The sequence below is a fragment of the Melospiza georgiana genome, chromosome 3 (genome assembly GCF_028018845.1).
Source record: "Melospiza georgiana isolate bMelGeo1 chromosome 3, bMelGeo1.pri, whole genome shotgun sequence".
Classification (NCBI taxonomy): Eukaryota; Metazoa; Chordata; class Aves; order Passeriformes; family Passerellidae; genus Melospiza; species Melospiza georgiana.
Window position 1 is genome coordinate 31,252,054 of NC_080432.1, and position 16,085 is coordinate 31,268,138.

The 16,085-nt window shown below is 41.2% G+C and overlaps 2 protein-coding genes across 3 annotated transcripts in view; one reads left to right on the forward strand and one right to left on the reverse strand.

Annotated features, from left to right (window-relative positions):
* The window catches only part of AIDA (axin interactor, dorsalization associated), a 35,368-nt gene extending 31,707 nt beyond the window's left edge, over window positions 1-3,661 (forward strand). Inside the window, exon 10 of the mRNA XM_058019354.1 lies at window positions 1-3,661. Coding sequence (XP_057875337.1) covers window positions 1-97 — 97 coding nt within the window. The 3' untranslated portion in view covers window positions 98-3,661.
* MIA3 (MIA SH3 domain ER export factor 3) overlaps window positions 3,424-16,085 on the reverse strand; it is a 27,588-nt gene continuing 14,926 nt past the window's right edge. Inside the window, exons 8-29 of one of the 2 annotated variants that reach the window (XM_058019352.1) lie at window positions 15,099-15,120; window positions 12,948-13,036; window positions 12,744-12,821; window positions 12,537-12,647; window positions 11,658-11,729; window positions 11,347-11,451; window positions 10,036-10,158; window positions 9,815-9,932; window positions 9,089-9,144; window positions 8,918-9,008; window positions 8,670-8,808; window positions 6,990-7,091; window positions 6,829-6,889; window positions 6,673-6,708; window positions 6,514-6,581; window positions 6,164-6,261; window positions 5,923-6,054; window positions 5,650-5,718; window positions 5,448-5,524; window positions 5,233-5,304; window positions 4,451-4,607; window positions 3,424-4,089 (exon numbers count right to left, since the gene is read on the reverse strand). In XM_058019352.1, coding sequence (XP_057875335.1) covers window positions 3,845-4,089; window positions 4,451-4,607; window positions 5,233-5,304; window positions 5,448-5,524; window positions 5,650-5,718; window positions 5,923-6,054; window positions 6,164-6,261; window positions 6,514-6,581; window positions 6,673-6,708; window positions 6,829-6,889; window positions 6,990-7,091; window positions 8,670-8,808; window positions 8,918-9,008; window positions 9,089-9,144; window positions 9,815-9,932; window positions 10,036-10,158; window positions 11,347-11,451; window positions 11,658-11,729; window positions 12,537-12,647; window positions 12,744-12,821; window positions 12,948-13,036; window positions 15,099-15,120 — 2,121 coding nt within the window. In that variant the 3' untranslated portion in view covers window positions 3,424-3,844. The remainder of the gene's footprint in view (window positions 4,090-4,450; window positions 4,608-5,232; window positions 5,305-5,447; window positions 5,525-5,649; window positions 5,719-5,922; window positions 6,055-6,163; window positions 6,262-6,513; window positions 6,582-6,672; window positions 6,709-6,828; window positions 6,890-6,989; window positions 7,092-8,669; window positions 8,809-8,917; window positions 9,009-9,088; window positions 9,145-9,814; window positions 9,933-10,035; window positions 10,159-11,346; window positions 11,452-11,657; window positions 11,730-12,536; window positions 12,648-12,743; window positions 12,822-12,947; window positions 13,037-15,098; window positions 15,121-16,085) is intronic. The other variant, XM_058019353.1, reaches the window with a different exon arrangement.

Sequence of the window (16,085 nt, forward strand, 5' to 3'; positions counted from 1 at the left end):
GTACAAAAAACCCACTGACTTTAAAAGGAAGAAATTGCAACTGTTGACCAAGAAACCACTTTACCTTCACCTCCATCAAACATTGCACAAGGAATGACCCCAGTTGTGAGACCTCTGTGAACTGAACCACAAATCCTGGTAGCTGTGTAGTAGCCTTAGGCTCCGAGGGGCAGAAAGATAACTCTGCTCATGCCAGTAGGTCACACGAGACCATCTCCCACTGCACAGCACTACTTCAGGGGCAGGAACAAGCCCACCATGCAAATGCAAGGTTTTTTTCAGTAACTTTCAGCTACAGGTTTCTCCAAGAGCCCTGATATAGGTTGACTGCTTTTCCTAAGTTTGCTGTTCATCACTTTTTATCTTTAACTATTCTTCTCCTTTTGCCTCAAGCTCCCCCTGAGGATGGAGAGTGCCCTTTGTCAAACCTGCAGCAATAAAGATGTGGCAGGTCTACTAACTTTTTACACTGCTGTGCTATTGTAGTTCCTCTCATCTGCATTTCAGAGTCCTCTGGAGTGGGCAGGGTGACAGAAGACTGAGAGAAGGACAAGGTGGGCTGGGAAGGAGCTTGAAGTACTGCAAGTGCTTTGAAGTGAGGGAGTGGAGGATGCAGGTCAGATGGGTGGCCAGTCCCTGTAGTCAGGTCAGGAAGAGGACAAGTGCAGATGAGAACACTGAACATGTTTTGAATACATGTTACAATCTTTTCAGTCACTGTTACTCCCTAATAGAGCTATTCTTTTTTGTATCTTGTCACAGAGTAGTTTGCAAAGGCGGATAGGGAATAGAGGCCTTCGTCCTGGTTGTAGTGGGTGTTTTGCCATTTCAGTGACAGCAGGACAGGCCCTCAGTGCTGAAGTTTCCATTTTCCAGAGCCTTATATAAAGTAGGTCTGGCCAGCAGGCTGACCCACCTTCTACATGAAACTGCTGTTCTTATGGAAACTGATTGTATGCAGTTTTCTGCATATTTTGAGCAAATCTGGAAACTTACTCAAAAATTGCCTTTTTATGTAAGTCAGTAGGATTATCATTTATTTTCTGTATTTTTTATTCGGTGCATAATAAGGTGCAGGACATTGGCTTATTATGACACACTTGCATTCACCTTTTGACCTGAAAAAGGGAAAGAAGTAGAACCCAGTCAAATCTTTCATATATTTGCGTGGATATTTAATATGATACTTTATGGTTTGATAAACTTCTTGCATCTCTAACTAGTGCCTGAATACTCTGCTATGCTAACTACAGACCCAGCTCCCAAAATAGCATCAATTATTTTAAACAGCCTGGATGCAGGTGAATCATCCATTCCTTTTTTCTGTCACTTCACCCAAGATGTTCCATCATGTGTTAAGGGAAGGGATGTTACTTTTCTTCATGCTGTTTGTCTGTCTCTACTCAGCTGTTCGGCATTTTTGGCTCTATCATATTGATTAGGATGAAAAGCTGGTTTTGAATGTCCTAATCTTCTTGCCTTTCTTTGCTCTGGTATAACTAGGAATGACATTATTTAGGTGTTACAACAAAAGTCAGCAATACTTTCCCAAATGCCATTGCTGGTTGGAGGCGAAAAAGGGCAGTTGAATTGTCCTGTTTATGGATCTTTACAATATTCCACTGGTTTTAAAGCTGATGGGTGATGATCAAGATACCCCTGTGAGTTATGGAAACTCCTCCGAATGCAGCATTCTGGACACCAGACTAAAGGAGAATACCTACACTGCTAAAAACCAAATACAAATCATCCTCTGAACTCTGCAAAAGGACAAAGCAAAACATTAGTCTGTGGTTGCAAGTAATCTGAGCTTGGCCCATTTACCTGTCAGTGGTCCCTGGCTGGCTCAGCACTTGTTCTGACCAAGGAATTGCAGGATCTGAGTGTCCATGAAAGGTGGAAGGGCTGGTTCTGGAGTTTGGCCCGGCTGCCATCCAGGGTAAGCACTGCAGTTAGGTGTGTGTGTCAAAGGTGAATGCTGTTGCATCCAGAGGGAGATTCCATCCAGCTTTTGTTACTGTTAGCTAGGATGGGCAAGGGGAGAGACACTGAGTATCACAAAGGTTTATATAGGGGAAGGAAAGATCCTGGACTTGGAGAACTTGACTTTTAATCACAGATGTTCATCAATGTGTGTATCATCAGCCAGCCACCCTGCAAACTGAAATACTGTCCCTTGAAGTACAAACCCATCGTTTCTGCTGCTTACCTGGACCCTTCCCCAGCTTGCAGATTAATTGTCTGTATTAATGCCAGTTTTATGAAATGTCAACTTGGAAGTATTTTTGTTAAATACACAAGTAGAGCTTTGTATTTAACTGATTGTGAATTAATGTCTGTTGAATGTGAAATACCATTTTTAAAGTTGCTTCTATCCCTTGCCTTTTTTCTGTGAATTGTCTCAGTGCCAGGACTGCTGCTGCACACACCACAGGCTTGGGGATTGTTTTATGCTTCAGTGATGTTCCAGCTTGTCTTTCACCTGATATCTAAAGCTTTACACTTGTACTGTAAGAATGTAATACCTAGATGGCAACTTTAATGGCTGCTTGTACTCTGGCAGTAAAGCTGTAATGGCCTCCCAGTAGAGTTTTTTATTATTCTGTATTGTTTTCCTTTTTTCCTCCTTCAGGCTGCCTTTTGGACAGTGCATTTGTGAGAAACCTTACTCACTGAGACAGTCAAAAGCCTGCTGTTCCAAATGCTTGCACTAACACCTGACCTGCCAATGTATGGTGTCCTTTGAAAGTTGTTCAGTGGTGGGTAGCTGCAGTAGATGTTTACATACTCCCAACTCTGCTTTACAGAAAGCTACTTTCTTTTCTGATGGAAGTAAAAAAGGTTCTCCAAAGCCAGCCTTCCTTTTAAAGAGGCTGAATTGCTCTTAACCCTGAGGAAGATGAAAACACAGTTCTCAAACTTCACTTGATGCTGCAAGGTGCTCTTGAAAGCAGAAAGCAATTAGGGAAATTCTAAGTTTCTCTACTGGAGAGGCACTGAGAAACACAGGTCAACTCCACAACCTCATTAAGGTTTCCAACTCTGGAAGCTGTAGCCCCCATGGTCCTGATTACATGAAGCAAGTCCATATTCTGTCAGAGTAGATCAGCGTGAGGGTAACATGGTCATTACCCTGAAGCAGCATTAATTTGGCCTTGATTCAATTCTTGTTCTCAGAACTGTAGCATTCTCTGTCACATTACTGAACCAATATCCTTTCTGAACAAAACATGGCACTGAAACAAAGCCTTTGGGGTTTAGCAAAAGGAATTTTGCTTTTTATTATAACTTTCCTTTGAATACAGTGTCATTTGTGCTTCTGATCTCTGACCAGACATCTTTTGAAAAAAACCCCAGAACCTCAGAGTCCTCATGTAAACCCCTGGCCTACAGTAACTGCAGCTCAATGATGGGATGGAGAAGGCAGGTTGGATAGCATTTTACTTAAAAAATTATTTCCACAGGAAATGAATTTATATACATTTTTAACAAAATTAGTTCATTCGCCAACTGGTTACAAAGGCTACATTGAATTAAAACTCTCCACACAGGTACTTCCTTCCTATTGCACTTTTAAAGTAGGTTCAAGTCCATCACAGAAAGGTTCTTGCAGCCCAAGTGGATGGATGAGTTTGTGATCATAAATGCATGTAAGACATCTGTAGCAACGGGATAAAAATTAATCCTGCAAAAGCTGAGATATACTGAAATGAAACCAATATCTTCAAACCAAGAGCCATTTCCTAGAGTTGTGCACACAGGAGCCGAGTCTGTGGGACCGGCCGGGTGCTGCAGGCATGGATTCTGCACTGGGGATGTGCGCAGTCCTTGGGGTCAGCTGCTCTCAGTCCCTGGGTGCCGGCGGAGGCAAGTCTCTGTTGGGAGAAGGAGCATAGTCCCTGGAAGCCTGTGGGGGTAGCTGAGGGCCTGGAGGATAATCCCGGGGGCCAGGAGGGCCGAGGGGGCGGAAGGGAGGGTGCCCACATGCGTAGCCTCTGGGATCAGGGGGAGGCGGGAGTGGGCCAGGAGGCAAACGTGAACTAGGTAAGAAATCTCTTCCAGCTGGAGGTGGCAAGGGAGGACCACAACCTAGAAGGAAAGGAAATCATGGAGTCAGATCTTGCTTTAACCTAAACAAAGAAGCTCCTGATTAGTTCCTCAGTTTGTCATTTTCTGGAGCAGCTCTGGAGTGGATCACTGTTGCATGCAGGAATTCAAAGCCCATAAATTATTCTAGGGACTTTTGGCTGCTGGTTTCCATTTCAGAGTAAACAAGGAAAAATACCTTGGCATTAAGGAGCCTTGAGAAAGCCCACCCAATCCAAGCTTACTGGGCCTAAAGCTAAAGCCCATGAAGCATGAGGAAGCCATGTGCTTAGGAAAAGCAGCTGTGGGTGCTGCAGTCAGGCTCCAGGAAGTGAAGTGTAAGCACAGGGCACTGCAGCCATACCTGGGGGCCCAGGGAGAGGCCGAGGCCCAAAGTGCCCCCGCAGAGGAGGAGGTGGTGGTCCGTAGCGAATGGGTGGCGGTGGCGGAGGCCCCATCACTGGGGAGCTCATCAGAGGTGTCCCAGGGAAAGGAGAGGGGCCTTTGGCACCAGCATTACCCTGGGCAAGATGAGGTTACACTTCAGTGAGTTACTGCAGCAGACAAGCACTGACATTGCTGAACAACCCAACCACTTACCCAGAGGCAAACAGGTACAAGGGGGAGAGGAAAGAAAGCAAGAAAAATTACCCCAACACACTCCAAACCACATTAACTAGGCAGAAAACAGGGACAGCTACTGCACCATCATCATCCCTTCTCCCAGAACACTGCTGGCACTACCCAGGAGTGAGTGATTTAGAGAGACAAGTTTGTTAAGATGAAGATATACTGAAGAAAAGTTCAAGCCCTGTTGAGGTGTCCTTGGTGGACACCCCTTTGGTAAAGGACCTGGAACTTGGAATGATATATGGAATTGTGCTTAAATACCACAAGTAAGTCAGGTATAGGATTATTGTTTTAGTCACTCCAAAGAGTTTGCCCACAGTCCTTAAGAAAAATCTTACTGCCTCAATCCCACAAAAACCAGAGAGCAACTGCTTATCATTAGAGAAGCTTTTGAGACAGAGGGGCCAGCCCTTGGTTAGTGCCATAGAGCAGCTGTTATTCAGCAGTTCAGAACACCAGGTTTATTACTCCTCTCCATCAAAGCAGCATCACCATGTCGAGCCTTGGAATACTCACTGCAGCTAGTTCCATGGAGGAAGGTGAATCTGTAGTTACACTGGGGGCTTCAGACTCTTTGGGAGAGGGTTGCTTTTGGGGTTTTTTTGAACAGCAAATAGGGTAGTGACAGGATACAGACAAGACAGAACATGATACAGTTAAAGAAGCAGTAGGAAGTAGAGTGAATCACATATTAAAAAGGTTTCCTGATGGCTGAGGTGTTCTCAACTCACCATTCCATCAATTGCTGTGGAAGGGGAAGAGGTTCTTGGCTCACTGCTGATTATGGATGCCACAGCAGGCCCAATATCTAAAAAGAGAGCCATGAGTAAGTGTCCTAACATGCCAAGGGTAGGGAAGGTGGGCTTAAAATTGCCTTTTTGAAGGGAAAGAGTAATGAATAAGTTGCAGTTGGTTGCAGACCCCACAACTTACCAGGAACAGACATCCTTCCAGGCAGCTCTGGAGGCCTTCGTGGGGCAGGGGGGCCATCCACCATTGTACCTTAACGGAAACAAGAACCCAGAGACCCTAAATAACACAAGCCTGAGCTATTTCTTATGAATAAAACCTACCACCAACCACTCATTAGTATATTAATAAAGCAGCTATCAATATCAACATTCCTAGAACCAATATCTGACCTTAGTGTTCCTGGGTTTGTAGCCTAAGAGGCAACTGTCAAAAAAGGGGAGTTTCACTGCTTACCAAATTCACCCCTCACACCTTCCCTTCGAGGAACAGGGAGGGGCCGGGCAGGGACATCAATCATCTGTGTAGGGGATGGATTTCCTCCACTCACAGGTGATGGCCCAGAAGAGCCATCTCTGCTTAATGGCCCTGTGCCAAAGAAATAAAACCTTACTTTTCTACAATTTAGCACAGCCCTAAGTTTTTATGATGTTCTGACTCCAAGACCAAAGGTTTTGGGAGAAACAGCAGCATTTACCTCGTCGTGGTGGGATTTGGCGGTCAGGTCTGCCTGGAGTTGGCTTTACAATGACTGGTCTTTGAAGCATGATGATTTTTTGGTTTACCTCTATTAATCTGATTTTGGAAAATAAAGGTCTCTTATTTTTATTCAAACAACACATATGAGTTGTATCTATTATAATGTAACAAGACAAACTGCATTATAAAATGTTATAGCTTTCACCAAGAAATGTTATTTTAGCCATCAAAACAGTTTAACAGTAGTTAAAATTATTAACTTAAAAATGCACTGCACATTCTGAGCTTTCCCCCCAGGCAACTCCCACCATGTTCAAAGAGCAATAGAGTGGGCTGTTCTGTACTTACTTCTGTCTCAGGTTGGCTGCTTCTCTTTTCTCTTCAGCCAGAGCTCTCTCAGCAGAGCGGGCAATGAGCTGGTAGGGAAAATTTTGTCAACTGCATTAATGGCACCAATGTGACATCAAATATAAACTGTTGGCATCAGAAAAGGACAAACATTCTTACCCAGTTGTCATGTGCCTTTTTCTCATGAGCAGCAATCTGAGAAGGAAAGAAGCCATTTAGTTTTTATCCAACTACCAGTATTTCCAATAACTCACCACAGAGCACTGGAATGATGCAGAAAAAGATGGCACAACAATCAGCAAGCAAGAAGTTTACCTGGTTTTTGTAAGATCGCTCTGTTTTTTGCAATTCTTCTTCCATATCTTGGATCCTTTGCCTGTACAAAAGGAAAAAGAGGGGAAGAAAAGATGTTTGAATAAATTTTCCTCAGTAGCTGAAATAAATGGAAAATCATAATCTTCAGAAATTCAAGTTACTTGTAAACTTTCACTTCCTCAATGGCCAGCATGGCTTTTTCATCTGCAGCACACAATTTCTGCTCCTTCTCCTGACGCTCGTACTCTTCCTGGGTTAGTTTTCTGCATAGAGAAAAAATGCACCATATAGTCCAGCATTCTCTATCTATTACAACTCAAAATCCTGCCAATGACAGTAATATCAAAATAATGTGTGAAATCACACAGACAAAAAAGAGATTTTTTTAGAAAGAGGAACAGAAATCCTGACTTTTGAAACCAACAGACAAACCCTTTGTGTATAAAACCTTAAAATTACAGAGTTGACTAGAAAGATTTGTCAGCTTCTGAAGATCTGTCAGAATCTATCAACTGCAGACAGTTCATCCCTTCAGATCCTGTAGTTCTCCTAGCAATGCCACAGATTGCAATCCAGATTTACAAAGGAACAAATAAGGAAATCCACTGGACTGACACCAACCATGGGAAATGAAGAAATGGATGTGTGGTGAGAAGGGGCAAATTTAGAGCCCAGGTGACAAACACTTCAATAGTTATTAACCATGTGGGAAGCTTTTTCCGAGTATTCTCCATACCAATTCACTGCACAACCAATTTCCAGAGTCTTTTTATAACCTCATGGTTCATAATTTTTTTGATTTTTGATATTTTTCTGGAAGTATTTAAGAAGTCTATAGTGTGTTCCTAACTTACAAGAGCTACCCCACACAACTGCAAACATTTAACTAATAGCAAGTTAATTATTGCTAATAGCCAGTTCAACATAATCCATTTCCTTGGCTAAAAGTCAAAGCAGTTTTTCAGAAAAAAAAAAAAAAAGGTGAGATTGCAAGAAGTTCCTCATTCTAATAAAGAAGTACTAACAGGCAGTGTAACAGTCTCCTGTATGTTTTGGGAAGAACAGAAATTCTTCACAGAGGTCAAGATGACGCTATCCCTGAAAGATGGGTTACCTTCCACCTCTCCATTCTAAGTTTATTACACATAGATCCATGGAAGTTACAAGGTCAGGCAGTTTCACTACAGCCTCACTTCCCATCCTGTGCTTCCCCCAGCCCACGCACTTAAACCATAGGAACTTCAACTGCTTCTCCATCAAAATTTCAGTTTTTCTACGGAATTTAGCTGAGAATCTCCCTGAATCCTATTTTCAAATTTTCCCCACAAAACTGAGATGGTATTACAGACATTTCAGTAAGTAAATAAATTAATGAGGAATGAACACACACAGAGCAGATCCTTACCAGTGGCAATTCATTCCTCTCAACTGCCATCACCAATTCAGCCTTCATTTAGCCCTTTGAGAATGCAAGAAGCTCACAAGGCTGAAATACTGAAGTTTCTACATTATGAGAATTAGACTCACTGAATCTTAACGGCCCCTATGTTCCCCTTGACACTTCTGGATGATGTAACAGAGCAACTGCAGAATTTGCTTGGCCACCCACCCATCCTCCCCAGAAGTTTAGAAGTAGAAGGCAATATTTTGTGTGCATACTGACAGTCTTTTTAGAATCTCTGGAACGGCGGCAAAAGTAAAGAAAGGATGCCAGTTTCAGCTGTATTGGAAGAGTTGCCATCACTCATTCCAACCACAACTTCCAAGTTCTTTGAGCCTTCTGAGCAAACAGCATTTGGGCAGTGCCCATGATACTACAGATAGAGTAAGGAAAGGCTTACTTCTGGAGTGCCATCTCCTTCTGCTGGTACAGTTCACCAAGTATCTCCACTTTCTGCTGAAGAGTTTTGCATTCATTTTCCAGTTGAGTTTTGGCTGTATGCAGTGAAGAGGAATCGTGTTCCAATGTTTTTATCTTCTCTGTTGGAGAAGCAGTTGCGGTAAGAACTATGATGGCCACTTACATGCTCTGTTTCTTTTTAAGCCACCAACAGCACTTCATCCTCAGCGGTTATTTTGCTAAACCTACCTTCCAGCTCATGCCTTGCTGTTACTTCATCATTCAGTTTGGACTGCAGAAGATTTCTGTCCTCTTCAACTATGGATAACATTGTTTTGACCTGAAAACAGGAACAGAAAACTTATGATCATGGGAGTAGCAGTAATGTGACTGCAATAATTAGATACTTGTGCAACATACCCTGGAGACATCCATCATCTGCTTAATCTGAGTCCTCATCTTCTCACTCTCAGTATCTAGAAGAGGAAAAGATCTTTGTTTTCCCTGTTTTTTAATCATGAACAAGTCTGTGGACAACTGTTAAAAGTAACACTCCCTACACTTCAATCCCTACATCCTCATATGGTCAAAAGAAAAAAAAATCAAAAATCAAGAAGTGGGAATTTCCAACCCACATACACTTTAAGTAGAAAAATAGACCAAAGGAAAAACAAAAAAAGAAAAAAACAAAAAAAGATTTCAATACTAGAGATGCAGCAAATACATGTGCAACATCACAAATAACAAACTGCCTCAGCTTTGAAAACATCTATTTTGGTCTTACAGATTTCAAAAATGTGATTACTTAAATTAGTTATTTATCTAGAGGCAAGCAGAAAGCTCATTAAAAATTTATCTCAAAAATAAATGTACCAGAACCACAAAACTGAGACTCTCAGCTTCAGGAATGCTCTTAATTACCAACCTTCATACAGAGTCTTTACAACAGTGTCATTACACTCATGGATTACCTAAAAGGTAATTTAAAAGCAATTATTGACCTTGTAGCCAGTTCCTCCCTTCAGTGAGGGATATTTTGTGTTTGACAATTCAAGCTGGCAGCTCTATATGCATGGATCCCTCTTGTTCCCTCTCTAATATGCCATGAGCACAGCACCACATGATCCTCAGGTGGGATAACTGTACCTGGCAACTCTCCATTGGCCAGATCATCCTCTGGGCTCCACTCATGCCCTCTGTCATCCTTCTTGGCCTCTGAATCCATGTCCAACTGCTTCAGCTGCATAATGCAATTGGTTAAAACCTAGTAAAGAAATCAAAGGTTCAAGAGCCCTGCATATTGTGAAGTATGACAGAGTATTCTATGATGCATAATACTGAAAGAAAGCTGATTATACAGAACCTACTTCAATTTCATTTTCTTTGTAGGCAAGTGTCTCTTCTATGTCCTTCTGAGATTTTTGATACAGTTGAATCTGCTCATGGAGCTCAGAATGCCTCTCACTCCAACCTTCAGCTTCTTTTAGCAGCTGTATGAAGCACCAAGGCAAGATGATTATTTGCTGTATTTTTAGTGCATGGTGTGTGCAATTAAAGTCTACTTTACTACCAGCTCTGGTGATAACTGATCACTATGGGTTTACCCTTTATCACAGATAAAGGGTAAATTTCAATTATCAGGCTCATTAGTGTTCCACTGGCAGAACTGGATGCTGGGAATCTTTCTGCAGTTTATTATTAGGTAGCTTTACAAATTTGGCATTTTCTCAGCTAACACCCCAACATCAAACTGCTCACACACCTCAAAATATGAGGAAATTAATTGCAGTCCAGAGGTAATCAAAACACATTCCTTAAAAAGCCACATACTTCACATAGGAAGAAAGAAAACAGATATTTACAATCATTTGGAAAAGAACTGTCCTGACATTCCAGGGCTAAAACTCCTCCCCATTATCTTTGCTTTCTGAAATACTTTCTTGTCTCAGACATCTTTTACAAAAAATCCTTTCCTTAGGACTTTTCCCCCTGAGAAACTGAGAAGCCTCAGGAACAAAATGTAAACATTGATTATCTGCTGCTGTGGATGGAATACAACAAGTGGATCTTTGATTGGCCCATGTTGGATGTTTGTAATTAATGGCCAACCACAGCCCAGATGGCTCGGACAGAGAGCCGAGCCACAAACCTTTGTTATCATTCTTTGCTATTCTATTCTTAGCCAGCCTTCTGATGAAATCCTTTCTTCTATTCCTTTAGTACAGTTTTAATGTAATATATATCATAAAATAATAAATCAAGGCTTCTGAAACATGGAATCAGATCCTCATCTATTCATTCCCTCATCCTGGGACCCCTGTGAACACCGTCACACTTTCTGGCAATTCTTCACCGTTACCTCCTTGAGCCTGGATCCCAAGTGGCAATATTTCCATCATGCCTTGATAACCACCTCAGCACAGACTTTCTGTTACTTTGCTGACAAAAACTCCATCAAGGGAACCGGCAAAGCCTTCACACCAGAGATGTGGCTCAGCTGCACAAACAGCCTGTGCAAGCAGGCACAAAGCATTTGAATTTTATCATGGCAACAGAAAACATGGAATTCCGCCATGTTAAGAAAACAGAGACCTGCTGAGGCTACACTCAAGAAACTAGGAATAAAAGCCAGATATTTTGCTTGAAAGACAAGGTTGCCTGGCCTGGGCATAACTTACCTGCTCCTTGCTCTTTTTTAGTCTAGCATTCTCTTCCTGCACATGATGAAGCTCAGATTTCACCTTTTCTTCACTCAGTTTAGCTTCATTAAGGGCTATCTGCACCTACACACAAAACAAAAAGGAACAAGAAGACAAAGTCAAACTATAGTGGAGCAACAGCTACAAAAAACCTGGTTAAATGGAAAAGAAAAAGGTACATATGCACAAACAACCTGCAATCTGCCAAGCCAGCATTTTCTATTCCATGGATAAGAATTTTCCTGGTACAAAAACTTGTGACTCTTGAGGGTATGTAAATAATTCTTTACCTCAGAAAGCTCTGCAGAATGCATAGTGATAGCTTCCTGAAGCTTCTCCAAGGACTTCTGGGTTTCAGAGAGCTAAGAAAAAGATGAACAGTGACTTAGTGTTATCCTGGCACAAACCTCAGCCTGAGTAATGATTTAACCTATGTCTTCTGGAAGCATAAAAGCAAAGTCAAAACATGAACAAACTTCCATTTCAAGCATCCATTTGCATAGCACTACCTTATCGACAAGGTAAGGAATAGAAACACTCAGCAAATTCAAATGAACTTCTTCCCCTGACTCTGCCTGTCTGTGGCCAGGAAGTTCCCTGTACACCTGTGCAGTCCACAACAAGAGGAACTGCTATCATTAGCAGCAACCTTTGACCAAAACAAGGCCAAAGAGCTTGTTGATACAGGAAATCAGGTTTTAAAATGAAGAAAGAGAAAATATCTCTGAACAACAAGAAAGAGAGACAGTTCAGAGATCTTCACACTTACTGTAGAACTAAATGCTGCTCTGAGTACAAGAAAATGTCTCTTCCCAAATCGAAGCCTTCAGCTTATATTGCCAAGGAACTTCCTGGCCAGCTAGGAAGTATTAGACTAGCCCATGACTTGAATGAATCTGTTTGTGTGCGAAAGCACATAACCACACAAGTCCATCGAGATCTTAAAAAAAAAACCCACCAAACCTACAAAACCCAAAAAAACCCCAACCAAAATAAATCAACAGACTAATACCTTGATCTTGGGATAAACCTAAAATTTCATTTAATCTCTCTTTTTGTAGGTGGGTCACCTTGTTTGCTCTACCTCTATCTAACCCATCAGGTCATGACCAGCTTTTAGGGCGTGTCAAGCTAATGACAATATAAGACACAAGTGTAATGGTTCTAACCTTTTTCTGTTTCTTCTCATTCTTTCTTCTCTCTGTTTCAAGCATGGTGTGCAGATTTTTCACTTTGTTATCTAGCTGCTGATTTGCTTCTTCCAATTCTTTTACAGTGTCCTTAAAAAAAAAAAAAGGTGTAAAAGACCAACCTAAAGCAAACTATTTTTATTTGTATTGCTGCTTTCAGTTCAGAGACAGTTAACTTTCTCTTACCTTAAGCCCTGCAGTTTCATCTGAGAGAATGTCTTTTTGTTCTTGGGTCACTTTCACAGATTCCTTCGCTTCCTTTATCTAAACACAAACAACCACACACAACTGAGGAAATTGTCAACATAATATATTATAAGATGCTGCACTGACTGCGTAATTAAAGCAATAATAGAAAATTAACAAACAAATGACAACTTAGAGCAATACCTTTTGATCATATTCTGACAGCTTTTCTAAGATTTCTGTTTTTTCTTGCAGAAGGTTTTTAATCTTTTCAGCAAGTTGTTTTTCAGTCACTAGGAAGAAAAAGAAAGCTTACTGTAACTATACTTCATACACTGGGGAAAAAAACCCAGCTATCATTACTACCACTTCAAGGAATGTTTTCAAGTAATAACTAAAGAATAAATCAGGAGTATTAACTCCTTGGCAGTCAACCCTCTCTGCATCTCCAGCTTTTACTTGAAGTCAGAATTGAAAACAAGACAGCAAAGTTGACACAAAGCACAAAGTTCCTGCATCCACTTCACAGAGGCTGCTCCCAGAACCCAGGGCAAAGTAAGGCACTGGCTACACACACCTGAGGTGTGTTGACAGTGAGGATCTCAGAGCAGCCTCAAACACTCAGGGAGATCCAACACCTTCCCCTAACAACCACCTTTCTGCTCTATTGAAGCTGAATGTTTCATCAGCAACAGTAAGAGGATGAAAGCTCTGAAAGATCTACTGGGAACAGAACAGAGACAGCTGGGAGACAGCACCAGAAGGTCTTAAGGGGCTGCTCTGCTTGGACCTCAAAAGGACTGTGACCAAGCAGCAGCCTTCAGGCATGCATTAGCTTTTCACCCTAAACAAGCCACCAACCAACTCTTAGGATTAAATGAAAATCTTGAACATACTTCAATTATTTTATTGCAAGTTTTTTAAATAACACCCAGTTGTTGTTGTTTTTCAAATCCTAAGCCACCTTGACCTGGATCTGACTGCCTCAAGCACCATTTGCTTCACAGCAAACTCTGCAGCACAACAAGGAGTACTGGTTGTTCCAACTGCATCCCACGGAGTGCAATGGCAACTGCTACTCCTCCTTTCCCTCCCACACGAGGGCTCCTGGGACAGTGAATTCCAGGCCTTTCCCACTCTGGGAAAAGAGAGACAGCAAGTGGCTGCCAAGGTTCAAGACAGCTCTCAGTAGTTTAAGGGAAGCAGCAATCCCTGCATTAGCTTGGCCTCCCAAATTTACTACTAAGAGAGCATAACACATTTTTTATCCTTGGGACTCCAAATGTAAGTCAGGAGTTTAAAAGCGTTTTGGCTCTGTTTTGTTTGTTTGGAGTTTTTGCTATGTTTGGAGTTTAAAAGCATTATGCTATGTTTTAAAGCATTTTTGTCACTGTTAGCAATCCTCTATTTGGGATAAAGATGTTAATAACAATGTGGCCTGTATCACACTTGAGGAATATCTACCAGTTCTGATCTTTAGTAGTTTCTATACAGCATCAAAGAGAAGAGTATTTGGGTGGTGGAATTAAATCCATGTTCCTTGATTTTTTAGGGAAGGCTGCTAAGTAATTTCTGCACCACCAATACCAATATTCTTCCTGCACTACAGAAATCACAGAGATCTAAGATGGGCCTTTTTCAGCTCACTAATTCTACGCTAACTGTGCAGAAGGAAACTGCAGTATAACCACAATGAAACTAGAGAGAAATGACTGGTAAGTAAAATGTGAGGGAGGAAGAAACAGACTATCTATGAAGACAACTCTTCCAATTTGCATTTTTTATTCAATTATGAATTCCAGCAATCACCCTACTTTGATTTTTTTTTCTATTCAGTACACTTAATTTTATAAACCTGAAGCCAGAAAAAAGCTCATGTAAAAAATGATGTGCTGGCCACAGGAATGCCTGCATATTTAGATCTACATTTAAGAGCATCTCTTTGCAAATGCACAGCAGTCAGTTTCAGGCTCCCCTCAATCCAAAAAACAAAAGGAACCAGCTCCTACTTTCTGAGTGAACAGCAAGCAAAGGCAGACCCACTTCTGGTCAGAAAACCAAAACAAATTCTGCCCCATGAACCAGTCGTTCACATTTATGTTGAGCAAAGTGGAGATTTTCCTTGACCTTTATTTTACAGGTGCAAATTGCATTGTTTCTCCTGATCAAAGCATTATCAAAGGCAAAATTTAAACCCTCAGATTCAACAAAGTATCATCTACTGTCCAAGCTTACACTGTAACCTTGGACTGAGCATTCTCCTTGAAAGGGAGTGAAGATGGATACTTGGTCCTCTGAAACAGTATAAATATTCAAAACTAATGCCCAAGCATCAACTACACTGAAGAAACTTACCTTGATATATTCTACTCTTTACCTACAGAAGAGAACAAACAAAAAGATTAGCCATAAAAAGTGATAAGTGAAAAATGTTATTAATATTCCCTATGGAAAAAAGTGACCACTTCCATGCAGGTTAAAGCAGCATATGGAAAACACATCTATCACTGCCAATGACTGTTGAGTAACACTACAAACGAGCTTAAGCTGCTTTCTAATAAAAGCTCCCAGGCTAAAGCCCTGCTCAGAGCCTTAGTAAAGGTCTGTTTACTCACTCACTAAAGGGACGCTGGTAACTGCCCACAGACAATTTGCACAGAAAATGAAGCCATTTTGTATTAAGCCATTTTGTATCAAACCACAAACTGGCAAGCAGGAAAAAAAACCCCTTGCAAACACAAAAAAAAACAACCTTGCATCCCAGTCGTGTACCCTCTAAAGCATGTGACAGGTGCTTGTTTCGAAATTAACTCCCGTAAGAGATGACTTTCAGAAGCCTTTGTCTGCTGTTCTATTAACACTGGTTTTTTATTTGAAACTGACCCAGTGTACTCAATACCAAAACTAAGCAAGGGAAAAAAACTATCAGTATTGTTACAGAAAAAATGCAGTTTTAGTTTATTTTTGTCAGGCAAATATGAAGCATTCCACAGATTTCTAGAGCATATAATAACTAAACTGTACAGCTGTAAAATAAATTTGCCTATTTGATTCTCATCTCTCAGCTCCCAAGGAAAAGCACTGCTATAGTTGAGAATTGGTGATAGACTTTTTGTTCCACAGAAAATTATCCATGTAGGAATGAGGACAAATGGAAGAGGCTCTCCAATGAGAATTAATATAATGTTTTTAGGTTTCTAAATGCACTACTTGCAAGCAGCTGAACAACATGAAGTGTGGAGGATTAACTATTTGTTTTGTATATAGCCAACAACATGTTTATGCACATGGAAGGCTTCTCATTTCAAAGATTTGCTGACCCTTTCCACAGCATTCTTTATT